Source organism: Mytilus trossulus, chromosome 11 (assembly GCF_036588685.1).
Source record: "Mytilus trossulus isolate FHL-02 chromosome 11, PNRI_Mtr1.1.1.hap1, whole genome shotgun sequence".
Taxonomy (NCBI): domain Eukaryota; kingdom Metazoa; phylum Mollusca; class Bivalvia; order Mytilida; family Mytilidae; genus Mytilus; species Mytilus trossulus.
In genome coordinates, this window is record NC_086383.1 from 9391306 (window position 1) to 9419300 (window position 27995).

At 32.2% G+C, this 27995-nt stretch overlaps 1 protein-coding gene across 1 annotated transcript in view; it reads left to right on the top strand.

The window, feature by feature from the left end:
* Positions 1–27610, top strand: part of LOC134689709 (microtubule-associated protein futsch-like) — a 60537-nt gene extending 32927 nt beyond the window's left edge. The window contains exons 14-23 of the mRNA XM_063549674.1: positions 4520–4764; positions 5431–5494; positions 6451–6529; positions 9318–10858; positions 12140–12238; positions 15429–15602; positions 16273–16433; positions 17330–17461; positions 18119–18210; positions 23470–27610. Of these exons, the coding sequence (XP_063405744.1) occupies positions 4520–4764; positions 5431–5494; positions 6451–6529; positions 9318–10858; positions 12140–12238; positions 15429–15602; positions 16273–16433; positions 17330–17461; positions 18119–18210; positions 23470–24076 (3194 nt within the window). The 3' untranslated portion in view covers positions 24077–27610. The remainder of the gene's footprint in view (positions 1–4519; positions 4765–5430; positions 5495–6450; positions 6530–9317; positions 10859–12139; positions 12239–15428; positions 15603–16272; positions 16434–17329; positions 17462–18118; positions 18211–23469) is intronic.
* The last annotated feature ends 385 nt before the right edge of the window (positions 27611–27995 follow it).

Consider the following 27995-nt stretch of genomic DNA (forward strand, 5'->3'; position numbering starts at 1 on the left):
AAAAAATGTCATGGTTTAACTTAACTTTATCTACAAGAATGTCATGGTTTAACTTTACTTTGTCTAAAAGAATGTCATGGTTTAACTTTACTTTGTCTAAAAGAATGTCAGGGTTTAACTTAAGCCGTTGAAAAGATGTTATGGTTTAACTTAACTTCCTCCATAAGACCTGTTCCTTTTTAAAAAATTTTACTGTTGTCTCATTGGCATTATCATACCACATATTATATCTATATAAATTTAGAGTTCATGCAGTTCAGGAAATAAGCCTTCTTGCAAAATTTGAAAGAATTCCCAAGAGGTTTCTGAAAGGAAAATTATTCCCTATGTGAATTGAGATTTATACTGTGAACACTGTTTTAGTTGTAGAGACTGTGAAGACGTCAGGGTACCAGGCAGAAGAAGCTTAGAATTTAGAGGAAACCAGTCCTTATTAACATAATCATATCTTATTATAAGTAGAATAGCTCAGTTTTTAATTATAAAATAATTGTTAGTTATAGACTATATTTATTGTAATACTGTTAAAAAAAGTTATTGTTGTTGCAAAAATGAATTGTAAAGAGATTTTTTGTTTAAAAAAAAAATGTCTGCCATGTAGATGAGAAGAAAAATAAATAAACTGAAAAAGGCCAATACAAATTGCTTTAATACTACAATAAGAGATTTTTACAAAACTAGTTTCATATGCCTGTAATAACATAGGCAGGTACTATTGAAGTACCTAGTTGACTTTCAATAGAAAATTTAGAATTGAGTTGTTTTTTAACATACATTTGCTTTAACAAAATTTAAATTTTTCACATAATCTTTGGACTGACAACTTTGAAGTGCTTTTTGGTTTCAAATTAATGTAATACTTCAAAATCAGGCCTGCATTTTTAATATAAATTGTTTTGTAATCTGAGTTTGATCCATTAAAGATTGCAGTTTCAAATGAATTAAATTTAAATTTTTACTTTTCAGAGCTGTATATCTTAAAATTTATCTAGACCATTAGCTAACTAAACCAATTTGGTATCACTGACCAGCATCTGTCATCTGTTATCTTGGTTTGTTATATTCTTCCTTAGAAATTTTCTTTTCTAAAGTTGGCAGAAAATCTAACTGATCCTGTTAAGAGTGATTGCCCCTGAAATGTCTGTTATTAACAAATTTCAATTTTTTTTTATCTGATTTTGAAAAATTCTTATGTTTGATTTTGGCTATGATTATTTTATAATATTGTCGTTTATGTCTCTAGATTCTTGATACATCAATGTATATTGTAGGCAAATATGAAAAATCATGCATATATATTGGTTGTACAATATAGTTCTAAATATGCCAGTCCTCCGATCTCTGTGATATATGATATTGTTTCCTTTTTATATTATTATTTATGAAGAATTTGTTATAGTTTTGTTTTCAATGGTTATCTTCATGGTATTAGATAGTTTTTTTATATTTGTAATCTCTGTGAATGTATATATTGATGAAGAACTGGATGGGGTAGAGAATAATTGGCCAAATCTACTCTAAAATATGCTCCCCAAAAAATTTGAAATAGAGAAAAAGTTCGGCCAAAAAAAACCCAAAAATGGCAATAAAATTGGTTTTAAAAATTTAAAGTAAAGTTAATTTTCTTTTTTTCCCCATCCAGACCCTCAAAGGGTTAAAGACACTCTTAAAGTTTTAGCACCAAGACACGTTTATTAAAAAGGATTTGTTAGTTTTAAATAGAAATATTTGTTTTGCAAATTTAATGAATAAAAACCAAAACTAAATGTGATTCCAAAGAAAGATTTAAAAAAAAACATTTAAATCAAAAAAGTGTTTTCACTTGAAAGGAATTTTAACCTAGAAATTAGTGCCAAAATATACTTAAGCTTTACCCTTTTTGCTAGGATTTATGTCATATTGTGTATTAGTCTTGTATTAAATAGATGTCTGTAATAATGTTAAAATAAAAATTCATTTCTTCACAATAAATATTGTTTCTATTTGAAATGTTTTTTATAAATTGTTTAGTATTGTCCAACAGTTGTCAAATACTTTTTTCTGATTGAAGACATATTATAAAAGTTTCAATCTGTTTTAAATAATTTTATCATTGGAGGATGTGGTATGTTATTAGGGCCCCGCCTTCAGGCGGGTCACCTTATAGTGATCAGTCCGTCCGTCTGTCTGTCGATCTGTCAGTCTGTCCGTAACACTTTAACTTTGTGTCCGCTCCATATCGAGAGAACCATTATGATTTCATACTTTATACTTCACATGTTTATTAACCACCACCAGAGGGTGTGTCATGATGTATGTACAACTTCCTAGGTCAAAGGTCAAGGTAAAAAAACTTTGGTTTCAGTTGACAACCCTGTGTCCTGTGGTGAAGATCGTGTCCGCTCTATATCTTGAGAACCATTATGATTTCAAAGTTTATACTTGACATCCATTTTAACCAACACCAGAGGGTGTGTCATGATGTATGTACAACTTCCTAGGTCAAAGGTCAAGGTAAAAAACTTTGGTTTCAGTTGACAACCCCGTGTCCTGTGGTGAAGATTGTGTCCGCTCCATATCTAGATAACCGTTATGATTTTATACTTAATACTTAGCATGTTTATTAACCAACACCAGAGGGTGTGTCATGATGTATGTACAACTTCCTAGGTCAAAGGTCAAGGTCAAAAACTTTGGTTTCAGTTGACAACCCCGTGTCCTGTGGTGAAGATTGTGTCCGCTCCATATCTAGATAACCGTTATGATTTTATACTTAATACTTAGCATGTTTATTAACCAACACCAGAGGGTGTGTCATGATGTATGTACAACTTCCTAGGTCAAAGATCAAGGTCAAAAACTTTGGTTTCAGTTGACAACCCCGTGTCCTGTGGTGAAGATTGTGTCCGCTCCATATCTAGATAACCGTTATGATTTTATACTTAATACTTAGCATGTTTATTAACCAACACCAGAGGGTGTGTCATGATGTATGTACAACTTCCTAGGTCAAAGATCAAGGTCAAAAACTTTGGTTTCAGTTGACAACCCGGTGTCCTGTGGTGAAGATAGTGTCCGCTCCATATCTAGATAACCGTTATGATTTCAAAGTTTATACTTGACATCCATTTTAACCACCACCAAAGGGCGTGTCATGATGTATGTACAACGTCCTAGGTCAAAGGTCAAGGTAAAAAAAACTGGTTTCAGTTGACAACCCTGTGTCCTATGATGAAGATTGTGTCCGCTGTATATCTTGAGAACCGTTATGATTTCAAATATTATACTTGACATACATTTTAACCAACACCAGAGGGTGTGTCATGATGTATGTACAACTTCCTAGGTCAAAGGTCTGTCTTAGAATAAAATCACACATGAGACTATGTAATAACTTCAAATAATGCTTCATATCAGGTTATCCATACAACTTATTTACCCCATGTTATTGACAGCGGGGCCCACAGAGATGGCTCCCATCTCAATGGTATCTAGTTTGGGTTGATATATATCAGTTGAATGCCACCTAGAGTTTTTATAGAGGAATTTCAATTACTGTGTATTCATTGGATACCCTTTTCTGCGAGTATATGTCACATGTGAACATCAAATTTAAAACCATTGTAAAAGGTTTATAGGCTGACTTAGGTGTTTTAATTTCTAAGGTCACTCAGTCTTATGTCTGAATTTTTTGTTGTTGCTTCATTTCATTTGTTATGATATATAGATAAATAGGCATAATTATTGTTATCTAATCATAGCTTAATGGATATGGGGTTATATTTATTAAGATTCATAAAAATAAAGAAGTTTTTAATAGTGAAAGTTTACATTAACTGTAATAGAAGGACACTTTGCCCTTCAAACAATAATCTAAAAATGCAAAATATGCATAAAGTAAGTTTGCTGCTGCATGTAAAAAGTGGAAAATGTAAAATACAGTTTTCTGAAACAGATGAAAATTATGGTATGTATAAATTGAAACCACATATGCTAAGAGATGTTTACTGGCAATGATCAATCAGCAAGTTTACTGTGGATTCATTATTATTTGTTTTTTAACCAATTTTCCTGAGTAAAGGAGAACCTCAAATTTTAGCACTCAACAAAATGCAACCTCTCTATAGGAATGCAAGTAGACTTTGGTATTAAATCAAAGTTTCAAAGTTTCCACATTCAATTTTTTGTCAATCCATGAAAATGAATGAATCCACAGCACGGTAAGTTAATGTTTATTTTTTGTTTTGTAAAGTAAAGGAAGCATGCTGTGACTATATACATTTTCCAATTGCAACTTTCAAAAAGTAATTTGAAGTTAAAATATATAATATTACAAGAAGGACAAATTATATTAATGATGCAATCACTCAATTCAAGAACTTTATTTAATTGATAAATAAATAGATTTAATGAATGAACTAAAATAGCTGAATACATTTGACAGTAAAAAAGGAAACCAATTAAAGATAATTCACAGTTAAAGATTTTGAATTTTTTTTAGTCTTTAGAAAATTTAACTTGAAACTTTTATTTTTCGCAGAAAAATACAAAGATGATTTTGAATCTGATGGAGAGACAAAGCCTAAAGGAAGAAGGTCAAGTTCAAGTTCATCCAGTTCCTCGTCTTCAAGGTCAAGATCCAGGTCACCACCACCAAGATCTCACACCCCTACACCAAAGACAAAACAAGTGAATGATAGAGAGATTTATGGACTGAGAGCAGATGAAGATACGAAGAAAGATTTGTCAGATGATGAAAGATCAGAGAAAGATAAACCTGTGAAGGTGAAGGTCAAATTCTATATTATTTTTTTTAAAAAGTCATGTCCTTCTGCGGTTTATCTCCTGCAAATTCAGAACTTTTTTCAATTTTTTATATATTGAAATGGTATAACTGGGTGAGTATCCCAATATAAACACTTGCAAAAGGACAAACATCAGTTTTAAAAAAATATACAAAAAAACTAAAGATAAAACAACTGTAACATGACCATGCAAAAGTTAACTCAGGTGTTAAATAAAAAAAAAATGAATTTTCTTGGGGCTATTTTGGAATCTAAATGTATGGAAGGGTGGCACCACATTATGCTTTATTTGTTGGTGATCCCTGTGTTCAATTTTGTTACAAGTGAAAATAAAAATAATTTGTGAAGGGGTATATAAGAAAAGAACCATCCCAACCCTAAACTACCTCACAAATTTTTTTTTTTTTTATAAAGGAAGATGTGGTATGAGTGCCAATGAGACAACTCACCATCCAAGTAACAAATTAGAAAAGTAAACTATTATAGGTCAAGTTACCTTGAATATTATTTTGTTATAAACAAGATCCATAAGCCAATTAGATTTATTTTTTGAACAGCACATTAAATAACTACTACACATATTTATATAAGAACTTATATTTAAAATATATATCCTAGTCATCAACATTTGGTATTTTGATTTCAGCTCCAGAGTTATTCTGACGAAGATGAACAGCCAGACAGTAAGAAATGGATTCAACGTGAACCAGGTAAAGTGTTCATATGTTTGCCATGGTCACACACCCTAAATCTATATGAGTCTTCTAAGGGTTTAGAGAATAAGGGGCAAAAAACAGCTTAAGGGGCAACTAAGTAAAGAATATTCTGAAAGAAAGAAGCATATTGATAATAAAGAATAGAGAATATTTGGCAAAATAAATTCATAATTGAGAAAAAAAAAGTGTAAAAATTAAAGAATAAGGAAATAATGGACCTCTTATCATAATGCTCATCTATAACATACCTGTCAACTTTTTAAATGACAATTGTAAAATTAAGTGTATTGTTTAAAGTTGAGGACAAAATTGTCTATTCAAAATTTTCATTTCGGAGCCTCCATGAGGAAAATCACCCCTTAAAATGGTGACAGTTGGCGAGTATGCTATAATAGTCATAGTTTTGGATTGTTTAGGATTCTAGAGAAGTAGTATTTTACAAGATAATGCCCCCAAAACATACCTATTTAGTACAAGTTACATTCCATTTTCAATCATTAGTACTACTATATAAAAATTAAACAACCTTGTATGACTTCCTATGAGACAAATCTTCACCTGAGACTAAATGAAGTTTACAACTATTGATTAACATGCCGCCTTCTATCAAGAATGACAAAATTAAACCCATACTGCAAATGTAAGCTACAAAAGGTTCCAAAAAGAGAAAAGTAAAACATTCAAAACAAGAAAATCAACCTCATATATACACCAAACAATAAACAAAAAACAATATGTTTTATCATGCATATGACAATCACTGAATTTAGTATTTCTGACTTAGGACATCACATACAGAACGTGGCCCAGTTAATCATGTATGCCAGTGCAAAAACAGCCATGTTTATAAACCTTCATCAATAACACAAAATTTGACTGTTTCTTTTGTATTTGAGAAACTAATATTAGAAACTTTAATTTTATTAATCCAATTTTATTTTTGTAAACAGTTCCTCCTCCGAAGAGACAAGATAGCACCAGTAGCAGTAGTAGTAGCTCTAGTGCTAAAAGTAGAGACAGTCAGAAACAGTAAGTCATTACCCTAGTGCTAAAAGTAGAGACAGTCAGAAACAGTAAGTCAATACAAATAAACAGTCACAAACAGTAAGTCAATACAAATAAACAGTCAGAAACGTTAAGTCATTACAAATAAACAGTCAGAAACGTTAAGTCATTACAAATAAACAGTCAGAAACAGTAAGACAATACAAATAAACAGTCAGAAACAGTAAGTCATTACAAATAAACAGTCAGAAACAGTAAGTCATTACAAATAAACAGTCAGAAACAGTAAGTCATTACAAATAAACAGTCAGAAACAGTTAGTCAATACAAATAAACAGTCAGAAACAGTAAGTCAATACAAATAAACAGTCAGAAACAGTAAGTCGTTACAAATAAACAGTCAGAAACAGTAAGTCAATACAAATAAACAGTCAGAAACAATAAGTCAATACAAATAAATAAACAGTCAGAAACAGTAAGTCATTACAAATAAACAGTCAGAAACAGTAAGTCAGTACAAATAAACAGTCAGAAACAGTAAGTCATTACAAATAAACAGTCAGAAACAGTAAGTCAATACAAATAAACAGTCAGAAACAATAAGTCAATACAAATAAATAAACAGTCAGAAACAGTAAGTCATTACAAATAAACAGTCAGAAACAGTAAGTCAGTACAAATAAACAGTCAGAAACAGTAAGTCATTACAAATAAACAGTCAGAAACAGTAAGTCAATACAAATAAACAGTCAGAAACAGTAAGTCATTACAAATAAACAGTCAGAAACAGTAAGTCAATACAAATAAACAGTCAGAAACAGTAAGTCATTACAAATAAACAGTCAGAAACAGTAAGTCAGTACAAATAAACAGTCAGAAACAGTAAGTCGTTACAAATAAACAGTCAGAAACAGTAAGTCAGTACAAATAAACAGTCAGAAACAGTAAGTCGTTACAAATAAACAGTCAGAAACAGTAAGTCAATACAAATAAACAGTCAGAAACAGTAAGTCATTACAAATAAACAGTCAGAAACAGTAAGTCAGTACAAATAAACAGTCAGAAACAGTAAGTCATTACAAATAAACAGTCAGAAACAGTAAGTCAATACAAATAAACAGTCAGAAACAGTAAGTCATTACAAATAAACAGTCAGAAACAGTAAGTCAATACAAATAAACAGTCAGAAACAGTAAGTCATTACAAATAAACAGTCAGAAACAGTAAGTCAGTACAAATAAACAGTCAGAAACAGTAAGTCAATACAAATAAACAGTCAGAAACAATAAGTCAATACAAATAAATAAACAGTCAGAAACAGTAAGTCAATACAAATAAACAGTCAGAAACAGTAAGTCATTACAAATAAACAGTCAGAAACAGTAAGTCAGTACAAATAAACAGTCAGAAACAGTAAGTCATTACAAATAAACAGTCAGAAACAGTAAGTCAATACAAATAAACAGTCAGAAACAGTAAGTCATTACAAATAAACAGTCAGAAACAGTAAGTCAATACAAATAAACAGTCAGAAACAGTAAGTCATTACAAATAAACAGTCAGAAACAGTAAGTCAGTACAAATAAACAGTCAGAAACAGTAAGTCAATACAAATAAACAGTCAGAAACAGTAAGTCAATACAAATAAACAGTAAGTCAATACAAATAAACAGTCAGAAACAGTAAGTCAATACAAATAAACAGTCAGAAACAGTAAGTCAATACAAATAAACAGTCAGAAACAGTAAGTCAATACAAATAAACAGTCAGAAACAGTAAGTCATTACAAATAAACAGTCAGAAACAGTAAGTCAATACAAATAAACAGTCAGAAACAATAAGTCAATACAAATAAATAAACAGTCAGAAACAGTAAGTCTGTGCGACCTTCCGTCTGTTCATCCATCTGTTCGTCCTACTTCAGGTTAAAGTTTTTGGGAAAGGTAGCTTTCGATGAAGTTAAAGTCCAATCGACTTGAAACTTAGCACACATGTTCCCTTTTGGTTAATCTTTTTACTTTGAAGGCCAAATTAGATTTTTTTTCCCAATTCCACATTCCATTGAAGATGGAAAATGATAATTTGAGTGGGGCATCCGTGTACTTTCGACACATTATTGTTAAGCCATGATCTTGTCAGTCTATTTTGGATCTATCAGTTTGAATGTTCCTCTGGTATCTTTTGCCTCTCTTTTGCAATACAAATGATAGAAAAGACAAGAAAATATGTGGGGTATCATAAAATGACATGAAATCAGTGCAATGTACAATATTAAAAGCAGAGGAACTGAACTTGTATTGATTTTCTTCATCTCAAAGTCAAAGCAAAGCCTTCAACAATGTGCAAAAAAAAAGATTAAGAAAAGATGTTTGTTTAAATCAATCTGTTAACCAATTTTAAGTTTGGACAGGATATATTTAATAGCAAAACTTATTTGAGATAATCATGATATTGATTGTATCCAACATGGCATTATATAGAAATAATTAGTTTCACATTTTGTTCCATTATTCAACAATCTCATTATTAAGTACATGAAAGAAAATCTTAATTTACTGTACAATAAATGTAATTACACTGATATACATATTTGTCAACCATAACCTAAAAAAAAAAACAGGTTTCCATAATCTTTGAAATCACAATTAAAAAATAATTGCTGTCACAATTGAAAGATGATTGTTGCTTGAAGTTGGAAGGTTATTGAGAGCAGATCTAGGATCATATGGAGACAAAATTCAGCTTAATACCAAAAGTGTAAATACATTCATAAGACTGGTAAACATTAGCTTTATGTTTTAATGTTTTGTAGGATAAAAGAAGAAAGAGATAAAGTAATAAGAGTAGATAGAAAGAGAGAAGCAATGAAAGAAGAGATAATTACGAGAGAAGAGATAAAAGAAGAAAGAAAGACAGTGATAAAAGCTGCCGTTGTGACAACACAAAGTGAACCCAATGTTGAGAGAAGTGCAGCAAGGAGGTTGTCATCATCGTCTTCTTCTTCTTCTTCCTCATCATCATCTACTGATTCAAGAAGGGGAAAATTCAAGAAGCAATTGTCTAGGGAAGAGATAAGAAAGAAAGATCACCAAAGCAGTATTGATCAACGAAGAGAAGAGGAGAGAAAAAAAGAGGAAGAAGCTAGATTGAAAGAAGAACAGAAACAATTAGAAATAGAGAGAAAAAGACGGGAGGAAGATGAAGAAAGAAGAAGACATGAAGAAGAATCTAGGGTAAGAGAAGAAAAGAGGCTGGCTGATCAGAAAAGGAGAGAACAAGAGCTGGAAGAGGAGAGAAGGAAGAGAGAAGAAGAAAGACTAGAAAAAGAAAAGAGAGATCTTTATGCTAAGAGGAAACCGATTGAAAGACTAGATTCTACTCCTAGAATGGATTATATTCCAGAGGCACCCAGTTACTCTAAAATGTATGAAAAAGATGTTGAAGCAGCTAATAGACAGGTAGAGGCAGAGAAACAGAGAGATGCTGTGAAACAAAAGTCAACAAGGAATAGAAGAAGCAGCGACTCTAGTAGTGCGTCAGAGAGATCTACGCCAAAGCGTGTTGCTTCACCAAAGGTTAGTCGTCCAGCATCATCCAGCTCTAGTAGCAGTGATTCTGATACAGACACAGAGAAAGAAAAAGGTTCAAAGGTCACACCTCCAAGGACTCCATCTCCAGCTAAGGTCACACCTCCAAGGTCAAGGACTGTTTCATCTAGTTCTAGTTCTAGTAGTGATACAGAGACAGAAACTGATGCTGAGAAAAAGGTGGTTAAATCAATAACCCCTGCTTCAACTCCCAAAAAGTCATCAGATAGTTCTAGTAGTGAAACTGAAACTACTACAGACACCGATCAAAAATCTCCCAAATCTATCACTCCACCCGAGACTAAAGCTATAAAGGAAGAAAAGGAATCAAGTTCTAGCAGTTCTGAAAGTGAAAGTAACAATGAAAAAACACCGAGGGCTATTACACCCCCTCGTCCTGGTAGCACTCTACCACATCCAATAGAGGCTAATGTTGTTACTACAAAAACTGACGAATCAAGCTCAAGTTCTGACAGCGAAACTGAAACGGGTACTGAGACTGGTACGGCCACAGAGACTGAAACTGATAATGAAAAACTTAAAAAGGAAACAGAACAACAAAAACAGAAATTATCTGTTATCCAGGAAAAGGAGAAAAAGAGCACTACTAATAGCTCGAGTAGTTCTAGTGGAACCAGTAGCAGTGAAACAGAGACTGAAACTGATAGGAGTCAGAAACAGGTACCAGTTCAGAACACTGAGGAAGTACAAAAAACAGAAGTAGTACAGAAAACAGAACCGGTACAGAAAAAAGAGGAGAAAAAAGGTACAGTTTTGAAAATTTGATATTTATAAATATTAAGGGTCATTTTATTTCTTATTCTGTGAGGACATTTGTTCATCAATCTAGTATCAGGTAAAAACATTTGAGTAATGGTAATATTTTATGAAGTTGTGTGGTCACATCTTCATCTTACTAAATACACATGTTTATTCAAATGTGAATGTTTTGAAATATATATATCAAATTGAAAATTTCTCTCCAATTTTACTGATCATAAAAGATATAAAATTCTAATGCAATTTGGATGTAACAATTTTTTTCATTGGCTAACAGTTGCCGTCAAATCCACAGTTGACCAGGCGTAACTAAGGAGAGACCCGCCATTTTGAATTGATGAATCAACAAATGTTCGATTACTACTATATACTCAAAAATAAAACAACACCTACCTCGAATTTGCCGTTTTAATGTAATTTTATCCAAATTTGAAGCGTACAGGTAACGTAATAACCTCCAGTTTGTAAGTTTTCGTTTGTATGACGTCACGTTTAGCCATGACGTCTTTGTGCCAAAATTATTCATGAAGTTTCGCAGATTTTTTTTATTTGACAAATTTAGACATTTTTTCAAGTTTTATCGTATTTTTTTCTATTTGTAATGCATTAGAATCGGAATAACAGTACTGTAGTTGAAGAGTTGCCACCGTCAATTTTGATTTGACGGTCGCAAATCTCCGTTTTACTGTCTCCGCTCCGCGTCGCCAGTAAAACTGCATTTGCGACCGTCAAATCTACAATTGACGGTGGCAACTCTTCAACTACAGTACTGTTATTCCTTAATTACAATTCAAATCCTGTACAGTCACATGTTTAAGATTTTGGTTAGGTCTAAGTTTAGGAAGAAGTTGAGGTCACATCAACATGAAACTTAGCAGACATGCTCATTATAATTAATATTCAAACTTTTTGAAATTGATATCAAATGAGTTTTTATCCTCATTTCACAGTTTACTTAACGTGGAAATATGAGTTTGATTTTAATTCAACAAAACTATAGTGTGTTGTAATTTGCACTGAATACATGTTACAGAGGGTAGATAACTCTGAAGAAGATATATTATAGGTTCATGTTGGGCCTTTAATGGTCCACTATATAGTGTGGGTTTTAATCATTGTTTAAGACTGCATAGTTGCCTTTACACTAACCTTGTCTATAGTCGCTTATAAAAACTTCATTTGGAAAGTTGTCTCACTGGCAATCAAACCACATCTTTTACATTAATAATATTTTATTCTGTATAAAATGTTTAAACACCTATTTCAGACACGACAACAACAACAGATGATTCATCTAGTGGCTCATCATCTGATTCCTCCTCTGATTCATCTGACAGTGAAGATGAAGATAAACAAAAGACTGCTGGTAAGTCAAAGTGAATTCAGATATTGTTCATATACATCTAATTTACAATGAACATTCAATCTGAAACCAGTTGGGTTGCTGTCTCATTGACTTAGGCAGACATTTTTTTACCAAAGACACATGAACTTGACGTACACTGTCATATCTTACAATGAAACTCATTCTGAAGCCAATTGTGTTGCTGTTGCATTGATCTCAGCAATCTTTTAAATGCAGCAAAGTGAGCTTTTAAAAAAAATAGTGTGGGAAAATGATTTGATCTAATAATTGAATCGAATAGATAAGCTAGATAAAAGTAGGCTAGACGATTGTTATTTTGTAGCTAGAGTACAAGAAAGGTATTGCTGAAAATAATAAATTCTTAGTTGATAGGGATCGTCTATAAAAACATACAGCTCTCATCATTTCAAATATAATCTGAGACAGTTATAGTTTTATCAAATATTGACTCTAAAGAAAAGTTGTTATATGAATCAATAATAGTCCAAATTACACTGGTTACATGAGTCCACATGGGACAAATATTGGACATGAATCAACTTAGTCATAATTACACCAGCTTTGAATGAATCAATTTAGTTCAAATTACACCAGCTTTAAATGGTACAATGTTAAAATGAATCAACAAAGTTCAAATAACACAACTGTTAATTATATGAGAAATCGTGTTAAGGATTTTCAAACTATCAAATGTATTTCACATCAGAGTTTTTTTAAAGAATTTTTCCAAAGGTAGATAACAATTAAGAATTATCCCAAAGGGAGATAATCTGCTTTATATCCTGCCTCTTTTGAATTCTTTATTACACATCCTAGATTGCTTAGAGGTTCCAATGCTAACCATTTGTTTCTTTCCTATTTTCAGGGAAGGGACAGCAGCCTTAAGAAAAAAAAATGGAGTTTTTACTAAAACTTTCACCTTTCTCTCTGCTCCTTGTAGATCAATGTTTCACTCTTTTTGTTGATGTTTTGTTTTATAAATGCATTCATTTTGAAATTCAATTTAATTATTTTTGGTCTTATTTTGAAAAAATCTTTCAAATCGAAGAAAAATTTATGATGAGACACATTTGTCTGCAGTTTTTTACTTGTATTATTGTATATTTTTGAATAAATGCCCCAGACTGTTTGTACAGTTTTTTCATGATAATTGTTAAGAGACGTAACTTGCACAAAAATGAGTTGTAGAGATGTGCTTTGTATTTGTCTGTACATTGTAGGCAAGTAAAATATAAAAATCAATTGAGTATTTATAAGTGAATGCATTTTATTTTTTTTTAATATTGGGATGTAGAATTCATATTTTAATATTTTTAGATATTATAATTAGTAATTTCGTTTTAAAATTTCATAATATTAATTAGGTCCAAATTATTTTTTTAATGATTTCATAAATTGCCATTTGCCTTTAACTGTTAGAATTTAACACTTGCACGCCAATGCATTTGTATATATATATATGTGCTTTGTATCCGTTTTTACGCATCTTTCATTAAACCTGTGTTTGTGCTATTCATTATTGTTTCAAGTAATTTATTTAAAAATCAGTTCAAATCTTTTTATAAATGAAATTTTAATTTTTCTCATTGTTATTTAGATTTTTTTCCAAACTTAGCCTAAACATTATTTTTTTCTCTTTTTATTTTCAAAATCACAAAAAAATATTCCTTAAGCAAATGGGGTCAAAATCCTTCCTTTGATTTTATAATCACTGCTTGTTCTAGGGTGTATATCCATACACTAACTCACAATTTTTAACTTATGCTTTCCTATTAATGTGTAATATCAGCTGCTGCCCTTCCAATAATGAACTATCTGCACTGCAACTGTCATTGACCTTTGCACTGTCAACAACAACATTGTATTTGTATTGTATACATCTTTCTGTTGGCTTTACTGTAACTAACCATCTCACTCCATACAACAAAATAACACATTCTCCCATTGGCTGTAGTTTATATAACAAATTCTCTCATTGGCTGGAGATGATATAACAAATTCTCCCATTGGCTGGAGTTAATATTCAAACATCCAGGAGACTTTGCGGCTTTCATTAAAGGTAATATTTTATTTTAAATGTAGAACATGTAAAATTAAGTCAAATTATGGTTTAATTGTTAAGCATCATAACATTCCTTGTAGACTAACTTTACTATGCAATAGTTGTATGTGTGCAATATGGCCTTTCTGATAGTGCAATATATAACCTTAAAAGTGCAATATGGCCTTTCTGATAGTGCAATATATAACCTTAAAAGTGCAATATGGCCTTTCTGATAGTGCAATATATAACCTTAAAAGTGCAATATGGCCTTTCTGATAGTGCAATATATAACCTTAAAAGTGCAATATGATTTGGAAAAAAATGTCAATCATACCACATCTTTGTATTTTCATATTTATAGTTATAATTAAACATAAGATTTCATGTTGTGAAAAGCTTTTTCATTTAAATTTGTTAAGTTTAGCTTCATTGACCTATTATTTCTAATGAAGAAAATAAAAAGTTACGACTCAGGTTAGGTACAGCAACTGTCAGAATATCTTAGTTTTTCTCAAATATTGTTTTGCCTGATTTTCTGTTAGGACCATTTGGCCTTTTTAACTTTTATGGAGTCGAGCGTCACTGATGAGTCTTGTAGACCAAAGGCGAGTCCGACTTGATTTCAAAATTTAATCCTGGTATCTATGATGAGTTTATTTCTTACCGTATAAAGGGTTGCTTAAAATAAGGTTAAATCCAACCCACTTAATCTTTAAATCATCTTATAAAGAGCAGAAATCTATTCACTGTTGTACCGATTTTGCTGCGAAAATTTAAAATTATGAAGACTATATATAGCTAATTACCATCATTTAAGACTTCTCAGTTAATTATAGATATTTCCGCTTCATATCAGTATTTCTGTATTTCTGTTATATAATGCTTTCTGTAGTAAAAGGAGAAGGTTCTTTGTTAATTTAACCACACACATAGTCATTAAGTCTGTTTATCCTTATTCTTTTCTTCCTTTTGTGTTCTATGCGGTATGATGGCCAATGAGAGACCAAATGACACAGAAAACTATAGGTCACCATAAAGTCTTCAACAATGAGCAAAACCCATACTGCATAGTCAGCCTTAAAACTAAAAGGCCTTAAAATTTTATTTGTTTAAGAGTTGTTCAGATATATTTATTTCTTCTTGCAGAAAAAATGAAAGAAATCCTAACCAAAGAAGATGTTCCAGTTAGTGAAGCGCCACCTGTTGACAATCAAGAGAAGATAATCAATGAAGAACCATTTATCAGTGAAAGTGAAGGGGAACAGATGAAAGCTACAACAATATTTGCCAGTGAAAGTGAAGACGACAATATGCATGGAGGTAAAACCAAAAAAAGAAATTTAATATTTGAATTATAATGTATTTAATTAATTGACTTTATAGAAAAAAAGGACAAGGGATACATATCCATCATGACACAAAACCAGTACATGCACAGCAAAAAAAACATAAAAAGCATAAAAATTTCTGTTTTTCATCTGAAAGTCACAACTAGGCCTTGAACACAGAGCAATAAAACTCACCTCACTGCAAGTTCAAGTTGATCTTTCAGAAAAGACAAAGTGAAGGTAGTTTCTATGATATCTGCCTTTGTCTGTAATTTCTGTCTTTTTTATGCCTCATTTATGGGCATTATGTTTTCTGGTCTGTGCATCCGTTCGTCCACCAATTTGTTTGTCCATTAGTTCGTCTTGGCTCACACCGAACAACAAGCTATAAAGGGCCCCAAAATACACATAGTACACATGTTCCCTATGATATGATCTTTCTAATTTTAATGCCAAATTAAAGATTCTATCCCATTTTCACAGTCCACTGAACATAGAAAATGATGGTGCAGATGGATTATCCTTGTACTTGGGACACATTCTTGTTTTAAATCATCAATTTCCAGCTTTCTGAATTCTTCTTTATTCTAAGATATAATAGCCATGTACAACATTTTTCTATGAAACTACAAATAAGGTCTTTCTGAAACTTGTTTTTACAGGTAACGACCCTGACAACTTGGCTACCAGTCACACAGAAGTGAAATCTACTCTGACCAAGATTGGTATTAATCCACCTCAGTTAGTGGAAGGATCTATTTTATCTTCAATTGAAGGCAAGAAAGATTTGGAAGTCAACAATATTGCCTTAAGTAGTTCACAGGTATGCAATAGATGGTCAATCGTGATGCACATTTTATTAAACTGAAAAAAAACTATCAGTATTGCCTTTAGTAGTTCACAGGTATGCAATAGTCAAACATGGTCTGAATTTTATTCAACTAGATTTTTTTTATGTCCCACCTACGATAGTAGACAATCATTATGTTTTCTGGTCCGTACGTCAGTTCGTCTGTGCGTCCGTTCGTCGGTTTGTCCGTTCGTCCATTCGTCCCACTTCAGGTTAAAGTTTTTGGTAAAGGTAGTTTTTGATGAAGTTAAAATCCAATCAATTTTAAACTTAGTACACATGTTCCCCATGATATGATCTTTCTAATGTTAATGCCAAATTAAAGTGTTTACCCCAATTTCACTGTTCACTGAACATAGAAAATGATAGTGCAAAGTTCAGGTTAAAGTTTTTGGTCAAGGTAGTTTTTGATGAAGTTAAAGTCCATTCAACTTGAAACTTAGTACGCATGTTCCCTATAATATGATCTTTCTAATTTAAATGCCAAATTAAAGTTTTTACCCCAATTTCAAGAAGTGGGGCATCTGTGTACTATGGACACATTCTTGTTTGAAATATTTTTAATGATAAACAGTATGAATTTTTAAATAAGACCATGCATAATTAAGCTAATACTTTAAAAATGAATTATAAATGCTAATCAAAGTGTTATTTTCTGTCATTGTCCATAGTTCAAGATTCATGAATACAAAATTCTCAACTTAACCAAACTTTCAAATGCATAACTGTATGTGTTCTGATTATACCCCTTCTAACATTTTTTTCAGGAATCACCCTGCATATCTGCATATGAATACAGATGATGATACAATTAATATTGGATTTTTATTTTTAAATATGCGTAAAGGCTTTTTGTTTTGTTTGTTTAGGTAACAGAAATTTGTGATGTCCTATCTAAGGGAGATAATTTACAATCTGTCTGCCTAAGGAATTCTGGGATTGATGATGAGAAGTTTACAGCCATAGCTGATGCCATGAAAACTACAGAATCTAAACCACTGGTATGTTAGTTGTATACAGTTAATGTCTTGTGTTCATTCAAAACAACTAGTTATTTTTGTTTCCTTTATAGATGGACCTTACTGGGAAAGGGGATACTGAGTTTCTAACCCTTGCATCCTATGTGACAAGAATTGCCTGATGTAGGTTGGTTATTCTCTCTGGCCAAAGACTGCCTATGGCTTCCGCTGTCCAGGGGTCTAAGTAGTTTATCAACGGTTATCAGTGGCCTGTCCACTCTTAGCTTGTGAGTTAGAACCTCACCAAATTTTGTCAATCATTGCATTGATTTGTATTGCAGATGACTTTTTTTTTTTTTTTTTTTTTAATTTGTGCACATACAAGTTGAAGGTTTAGCTAGCTATAAAATCTGGTTCAACCTACCATTTTCTTTGAAAAATGTCATGTACCAAGTAGGAATATCACAGTTAACTTTTTTTTTCTGATGGGTTGATACAGTCTGACATTTGATTTAAAAAATTTGTCATGTTTTATTAACTTTCCCCTTTTTGAAGTGACTTTGGAGTTATTTGCTAATCCTTTTTTTTTTGCCGTACACGTTTTGTCCAATATTTTTTCTGTATATTCTGAAAGCCAATCAGGAACCTCATAATTGAATGTGACATTCTATTGACTAATAGTTCATACTTTATTTACAGATGTTGAACTTTAACCTTAACAAGTTGAGGTCTGGGTCTGCAGACAAGCTGGTAGAAGTTTTATCAGGCAAACCATCAATACAAATACTTCTGTAAGTATACACTTAGTAAGGGCAAGGACACACCATCAATACAGATACTTCTGTAAGTATACACTTAGCAAGGGCAAGGACACACCATCAATACAGATACTTCTGTAAGAATACACTTAGCAAGGGCAAGGACAAACCATCAATACAGATACTTCTGTAAGTATACACTTAGCAAGGGCAAGGACACACCATCAATACAGATACTTCTGTAAGTATACACTTAGCAAGGGCAAGGACAAACCATCAATACAGATACTTCTGTAAGTATACACTTAGCAAGGGCAAGGACACACCATCAATACAGATACTTCTGTAAGTATACACTTAGCAAGGGCAAGGACACACCATCAATACAAATACTTCTGTAAGTATACACTTGTCAAGGGCAAGGACAAACCATCAATACAGATACTTCTTTTTTAAGTATACACTTAGCAAGGGCAAGGACAAACCATCAATACAGATACTTCTGTAAGTATACATTTAGCAAGGGCAAGGACAAACCATCAATACAAATACTTCTGTAAGTATACACTTAGCAAGGGCAAGGACAAACCATCAATACAGATACTTCTGTAAGAATACACTTAGCAAGGGCAAGGACAAACCATCAATACAGATACTTCTGTAAGTATACACTTAGCAAGGGCAAGGACAAACCATCAATACAGATACTTCTGTAAGTATACACTTAGCAAGGGCAAGGACAAACCAGCAATACAGATACTTCTGTAAGTATACACTTAGCAAGGGCAAGGACAAACCATCAATACAGATACTTCTGTAAGTATACACTTAGCAAGGGCAAGGACAAACCATCAATACAGATACTTCTGTAAGTATACACTTAGCAAGGGCAAGGACAAACCATCAATATAGATACTTCTGTAAGTATACACTTAGCAAGGGCAAGGACAAACCATCAATACAGATCCTTCTGTAAGTATACACTTAGCAAGGGCAAGGACAAACCATCAATACAAATACTTCTGTAAGTATACACTTAGCAAGGGCAAGGACAAACCATCAATACAGATACTTCTGTAAGTATACACTTAGCAAGGGCAAGGACACACCATAAATACAGATACTTCTGTAAGTATACACTTAACAAGGGCAAGGACAAACCAGCAATACAGATACTTCTGTAATTATACACTTAGCAAGGGCAAGGACAAACCAGCAATACAGATACTTCTGTAAGTATACACTTAGAAAGGGCAAGGACAAACCATCAATATAGATACTTCTGTAAGTATACACTTAGCAAGGGCAAGGACAAACCAGCAATACAGATACTTCTGTAAGTATACACTTAGCAAGGGCAAGGACACACCATCAATACAAATACTTCTGTAAGTATACACTTAGCAAGGGCAAGGACAAACCATCAATACAGATACTTCTGTAAGTATACACATAGTAAGAGCAAGGACAAACCATCAATACAGATACTTCTGTAAGTATACACTTAGCAAGGGCAAGGACAAACCATCAATACAGATACTTCTGTAAGTATACACTTAGCAAGGGCAAGGACAAACCATCAATACAGATACTTCTGTAAGTATACACTTAGCAAGGGCAAGGACAAACCATCAATACAGATACTTCTGTAAGTATACACTTAGCAAGGGCAAGGACAAACACCATCAATACAGATACTTCTGTAAGTATACACTTAGCAAGGGCAAGGACAAACCATCAATACAGATACTTCTGTAAGTATGCACTTAGCAAGGGCAAGGACAAACCAGCAATACAGATACTTCTGTAAGTATACACTTAGCAAGGGCAAGGACAAACCATCAATACAGATACTTCTGTAAGTATACACTTAGCAAGGGCAAGGACAAACCATCAATACAGATACTTCTGTAAGATTACACTTAGCAAGGGCAAGGACAAACCATCATTACAGATACTTCTGTAAGTATACACTTAGCAAGGGCAAGGACAAACACCATCAATACAGATACTTCTGTAAGTATAAACTTAGCAAGGGCAAGGACAAACCATCAATACAGATACTTCTGTAAGTATACACTTAGCAAGGGCAAGGACAAACACCATCAATACAGATACTTCTGTAAGTATACACTTAGCAAGGGCAAGGACAAACCATCAATACAGATACTTCTGTAAGTATGCACTTAGCAAGGGCAAGGACAAACCAGCAATACAGATACTTCTGTAAGTATACACTTAGCAAGGGCAAGGACACACCATCAATACAGATACTTCTGTAAGTATACACTTAGCAAGGGCAAGGACAAACCATAAATACAGATACTTCTGTAAGTATACACTTAGCAAGGGCAAGGACACACCATCAATACAGATACTTCTGTAAGTATACACTTAGCAAGGGCAAGGACAAACCATCAATACAGATACTTCTGTAAGTATACACTTAGCAAGGGCAAGGACACACCATCAATACAGGTACTTCTGTAAGTATACACTTAGCAAGGGCAAGGACACACCATCAATACAAATACTTCTGTAAGTATACACTTGTCAAGGGCAAGGACAAACCATCAATACAGATACTTCTTTTTTAAGTATACACTTAGCAAGGGCAAGGACAAACCATCAATACAGATACTTCTGTAAGTATACATTTAGCAAGGGCAAGGACAAACCATCAATACAAATACTTCTGTAAGTATACACTTAGCAAGGGCAAGGACAAACCATCAATACAGATACTTCTGTAAGAATACACTTAGCAAGGGCAAGGACAAACCATCAATACAGATACTTCTGTAAGTATACACTTAGCAAGGGCAAGGACAAACCATCAATACAGATACTTCTGTAAGTATACACTTAGCAAGGGCAAGGACAAACCATCAATACAGATACTTCTGTAAGTATACACTTAGCAAGGGCAAGGACAAACCATCAATACAGATACTTCTGTAAGTATACACTTAGCAAGGGCAAGGACAAATCATCAATACAGATCCTTCTGTAAGTATACACTTAGCAAGGGCAAGAACAAACCATCAATACAAATACTTCTGTAAGTATACACTTAGCAAGGGCAAGGACAAACCATCAATACAGATACTTCTGTAAGTATACACTTAGCAAGGGCAAGGACACACCATCAATACAAATACTTCTGTAAGTATACACTTAGCAAGGGCAAGGACAAACCATCAATACAGATACTTCTGTAAGTATACACTTAACAAGGGCAAGGACAAACCATCAATACAGATACTTCTGTAAGTATACACTTAGCAAGGGCAAGGACAAACCATCAATATAGATACTTCTGTAAGTATACACTTAGCAAGGGCAAGGACACACCATCAATACAAATACTTCTGTAAGTATACACTTAGCAAGGGCAAGGACACACCATCAATACAAATACTTCTGTAAGTATACACTTAGCAAGGGCAAGGACAAACCAGCAATACAGATACTTCTGTAAGTATACACTTAGCAAGGGCAAGGACAAACCATCAATACAGATACTTCTGTAAGAATACACTTAGCAAGGGCAAGGACACACCATCAATACAGATACTTCTGTAAGTATACACTTAGCAAGGGCAAGGACAAACCATCAATACAAATACTTCTGTAAGTATACACTTAGCAAGGGCAAGGACACACCATCAATACAAATACTTCTGTAAGTATACACTTAGCAAGGGCAAGGACACACCATCAATACAAATACTTCTGTAAGTATACACTTAGCAAGGGCAAGGACACACCATCAATACAGATACTTCTGTAAGTATACACTTAGCAAGGGCAAGGACAAACCAGCAATACAGATACTTCTGTAAGTATACACTTAGCAAGGGCAAGGACAAACCATCAATACAGATACTTCTGTAAGTATACACTTAGCAAGGGCAAGAACAAACCATCAATACAGATACTTCTGTTAGTATACACTTAGCAAGGGCAAGGACAAACCATCAATACAGATACTTCTGTAAGTATACACTTAGCAAGGGCAAGGACAAACCATCAATACAGATACTTCTGTTAGTATACACTTAGCAAGGACAAGGACAAACCATCAATACAGATACTTCTGTAAGTATACACTTAGCAAGGGCAAGGACAAACCATCAATACAGATACTTCTGTAAGTATACACTTAGCAAGGGCAAGGACACACCATCAATACAGATACTTCTGTAAGTATACACTTAGCAAGGGCAAGGACAAACCATCAATACAGATACTTCTGTAAGTAACCACTTAGCAAGGGCAAGGACAAACCATCAATACAGATACTTCTGTAAGTAACCACTTAGCAAGGGCAAGGACAAACCATCAATACAGATACTTCTGTAAGTATACACTTAGCAAGGGCAAGGACAAACCATCAATACAAATACTTCTGTAAGTATACACTTAGCAAGGGCAAGGACAAACCATCAATACAGATACTTCTGTAAGTATACACTTAGCAAGGGCAAGGACAAACCATCAATACAGATACTTCTGTAAGTATTTACTTAGCAAGGGCAAGGACAAACCATCAATACAGATACTTCTGTAAGTATACACTTAGCAAGGGCAAGGACAAACCATCAATACAGATACTTCTGTAAGTATACACTTAGCAAGGGCAAGGACAAACCATCAATACAGATACTTCTGTAAGTATACACTTAGCAAGGGCAAGGTCAAACCATCAATACTGATACTTCTGTAAGTATACACATTTTCTGTAAGGAATTCCAAAATGTAGCGTAATTCCACTAAACTGATTAGTCTTCTGCAAGCAGAGCTAACTAAAAACATTTATGTAAGGTTGGAAGCTGGGTGATCATACCCTTTAAGTCTTATCCTGGATCTGCTACTGCTTAGTTTTTAAATATTTTTTAAATAATTGTAGGTCAGAAGAGGGTTTGCCTTAAGGTCGAGGACGTAATTGGCTATATAACAGATTTTGAAATTTTACATACATATTTGACTCATTGAGTTATATGTGAGATTAAAAAAAAATGGCCCTTATATTTTTTTCCATAATTAAATGATTGGATTCTTTCTTATAGGTTCATTGTTATATAGAAAGCATATCATGAGTCTGTGAAAAACAGAATTTGTCTTGAAATCATAAAATTTCAAATTCAAATCCAAAGATTTTTCTTAAAAACTTTACGATGTAGATTGATGTATGCATTACACTTTCTGTTTTAAATGATATAAAATCATTATCGGGTCGCAGACTTAAAAAATTATAACTTTAGCTTGAACTGTTTTATTTAATTTCAGGTTACATGGCAATCCTCTTGGAGATGATGGTGTGAAGCAGTTAGTTAATGGTATCCTTGACATCAAACAGGCTTCTAATCAAAACAAAATGGAAGAACAGGAAGTAGATGGAGCCAAAACAAGGGAGACAACCAAACATCATGTACTGAGGGAACTGGATTTAGGAGATACAGAGATCGGAGATGAAGGAATGGGGCATGTTGCTCATCTTCTGGAAAACGATTCTGGTTTGACGACTCTGAACTTAAATGGAAATTCAAAAGTCTCATACACCGGCTGGAAAAGATTGTCAAAAGCTTTAAAAAGGAACAGAACTCTTCAATCATTAACCCTTGATTTCAATAAGATTGGGGATGAAGGAGTTGCTGCCCTTGTCAATAGTTTGAAGATCAATACCAATCTACAAACACTTGACCTTGAGTCAACTGGTATCTCTGATGAAGGAGGACGGCTGCTTATTGATCTGGTTAAATGTAACACCACCATTTTAGATATCACTGTCATGCCAGGAAATAAAATCTCTGAGAAAACACAGGAAGAGATTCGGAATTATCTTGGACTTAATAAAGCGGCTAGCTCAGACAAAATGGTGTCTTCTCTGAAGTAGTATCTCCGATAAAACACAGAAGATTCTGAACTACCTTGGACTTAATAAAGCAACTAGCCCCAGACAAAATGGTGTCTACTCTCAAATAAGACTTGTGACTTTTGCCTTAATGTGAAGTTTTGCCAAAACATTAGATATGAAATATTTTATTGATATTTCTTGCTTATAAAAGGTAGTGACTAATCAAAACAAGATAACTTGGTTCATTTGATTTGCAGTAATTGTAAATCTATTAGGAATATGTTTACCCTTAAGTTTTAACAAAAGTCTTGTCGTGCCACCATCTCTATCCATGACTGATTGTTACTTTTGGTGCATATAAACTATCTGTTAAGGCCACATGAACTATACAGAGATTTTTGCAAGACATATTACTTTGGATGGTGTAGCTGTTGGCACAAAATATTTATAATTTCAAATTTTTGAAGAAAAAAGTGTTAAAATATAGTTATTTAGGTCAAAGGACAACATTATAAGAATTATAAACAGAAAAGATTTGTTATAAGGATGTAGCATGGTCAAGACTTTGGTGTTGGTAGCTTTGGCTTTAATTGTTTTAGCTACATGTAGAAACTAGTCATCATTTTATAGGTTTTATGTATAATTAATTAAGATTATGAGAATTTTATAAAGTACTGTAAATTCAGAAATTATTGCAAAAAATGTGACAGGGTTATAATCACAATGATTAAACTTGCATTTCGAAATATTTTATATTAATAAAAGGATTTTTCGCAATATCGCAAAATCTCATTATATTATGAAATGACAAAATTGCTTTTATAATTAATGCACATAATAATTTCTGAATTTACAGTAATATGTTTTTGATTTATATTCTTAAGGAGGTACACTATTTAAAGGACTTAAAGAACTTAGAAATGAATGTATATTATTGAAAGATGTCAAAACATTCTTAGCAAATGACATTTATTATGTTTAGTATATGATAAGTAATATTGTAATATTGTATATACTGGTTCTATTCTGTTAACTGGACTAATAACAAAAATCTATATATAAAGTCTTTAATTGTATGGTACCTCCTAAAATCCTGTTCATGAATTGAATCTGTTCCCATGAAAACTTGATTTATAACAATAGAGATAACTTATAAAATTCCAACAATTTTAAGGCAACTTTTGGAAGTCTGAAAACTGTTCATGAATGTTATATTTCATTCCAACACTGCGTCAGTTTATATTTATTATACAACTTTTTTATATATTTATGAATTATAAGTTTCCGTCCAGAATTTATAATTTTTTATTTTTACTTTTACTTTTTATGTTAATCATGTTAATAATAGATATATTTTTATCATTAAATAATGCTAGATAGGGAGAATAAGTTTTACTAGGTTTTAATATATTTATGATAACCAGATAGCGTCTTAACTCAATGCAGTGAAAGTTTCAATACTCCATTAATGGAATTTAAGGTTGCATTTCTTTTTTTTTTCATAAAATATGTACTTATTTTTTAAATAAATTGTCCTTGTAGGATTTCTATTGACAACTAAGGTATGAAATGTTCTGCTGAGCTAAATTGTATTCCAGAAAATGTATTTTAATGTACCTTATTTTTAATCATACCCGTCCACAAATATTTCTGATACAAACTCAATATATTGTAAATTTTACTTTATTTTTTAATTGTACCCATCTACACACATTGCTGATACGAACTCAATATTTTGAAATATTGACCTCATTTTTAATCGCACCCGTCCACAAATATTGCTGATACAAACTCAATGTATTGTAAATTTGCTCATTTAAAAAAATGATTGTGATATTTTTCATTGATAAAAACAAGGTTGTGATTTGTGATTTTATTTTTATTGAAATAACTTTTAATTAAGTTTTGTTTATTTATATTTTAAATCTTATATAGAGATATTTATATACAATTTGTAAAATAAATTGAGGGTTGTGACTTGTTTGCTGTTCAAATTGACATGGAAGGTTTCTGATGTTGACCTTGTTATTGTAAGTTTTTGAACTCTAGTTTTTTGGCTCTGAATACATTACAAAAAAAATATTTTGAATTGTTACAACACTAATGTATAGTTTAAAAGAAAGATTTTTTTTAATTTTGAATCAATTTTTCATGCCTCAAAATGAAATCTCACTCTGATTTCCCCAACACAATATATTTTGGAAGAATACACTAATTGAAAAAATAAAAATGTGCAAGAAATGATTTATATTTAAAACAAGAAAAAATATTTGGAATATTTTTTCCACTATTTTAATATATCAGTCAGTTTTAGCTGAGATTTATAATCATGATTGACATTGCAACTCATTTATTGTCTAATTATATGAAAGTTATATATATTTTTCTGTTTGATTATGTGATGTAAAATTAATGGAAATTTGAGCCAAATACAGTAATAAACATTCCTGATTCTTTATTTGTAAACAATATTTGGACATTATGCTGAAGTATTTGTTGTGGATGCTATATATTTTGTTATAATATCACATAATGAACTTTTTTGTTTGATTTATTACAGGGTTGTGTAAGCTACAATGTAATAATACACATTTTACATTTAACATTTTGCAATTTACTTTAAAGATTTCGATTTTGAGAAGACTCCATGCTTTCATTTTATTAGCTAAGCAATTATTTTTTAATGTTTTGAAATTAATAAATTTTTTAAATTAATGAAATATTTTTGAGAAAAAAATGTGTTTTACTTAATATTTTCATCAAAATTATATTCTGAAGTAACTGATTTGTTAAGATTATAAAAAGAAATCATTTTTTTTTTCATTTTCGTAAACATGTTAAAGTTATTTTTCCATTTGATTATTTTTACATTTCACCTACATTTATCATGTTTATATGACTGATAATGTCAAATAATTGATAAAAAGTTATCATATAATATTTCTCTAATTTTTGTACTATTTTCACATTTCCTGACCGGTGTGAGAAAAATATTTCTTCTCACTAGTGAAGAATCTGTTCTCGGCAAATGATTAGTCGAAATTTGATTATGAGGTAAAAATGTTTTGTTTTCTTCTCAATTTTCCTATTGTGACGTCATGAAAAAAGGCGACATTGTCTGATGACGTCGCATATCAATAGCACAATTTTCTGCAAATCTTTGAAAAAGAACGATTAAAGCATTAGAGATACAGATTCCGACACTATAACTCGGGTATTACGATATTTCTCCACTCTCGACAGTCACATTTTATTATTTAAAGGGCTCGGCAAGCCTGGCGCTTTAAATAATAAAATTTAACTGTCTCGAGTGGAGAAATATCGTAATACACTTGTTGCAGTGTAAGAATCTATATTTATACACCAGTTGTACTAAAAAATCTTATATGAGTTGAAATTGTCAGTTACATGGAATGAAATGTGGATCATGTGAAAATGATATAAAATTGATATGAGTTGAAATTGTCTCTACTTTAAATCAAATGTGATTGTATTTTCTGTGATAACAACATTTCTGTTGATTGAAATGTAGTGCCAGATGTTTTGTCTGTAGATTAAATATAAAGTTTATAATGTTTTCTTTATCTTTGGTGAAAAGTAATATCACAAAAATATTGAACTATAAAAATTCAAAAGGAAAAATTCCTAATCATAGCAAAATCAAACGTCAAAACACATAAAAATGAAGGGGAGACAACTGTGATATTCCTGACTTGGTACAGGCATTTTTAAATGTAGAAAATGGTGGATTAAACATGATGAGTGTTTGTAATGAACTATATTCTGTTGCAGAAAGTTAAACATAGGAAAAAAGAAAAATAACTAAAATACTTAACTCTTGAGAAAAATTCAAAACGGAAAGTCCCTTATTAAATAACAAAATCAAATGATAAAACACATCAATCGAATGAACAACAGCTGTCATATTCCTGACTTGGTACAGGCATTCTGAAATGAA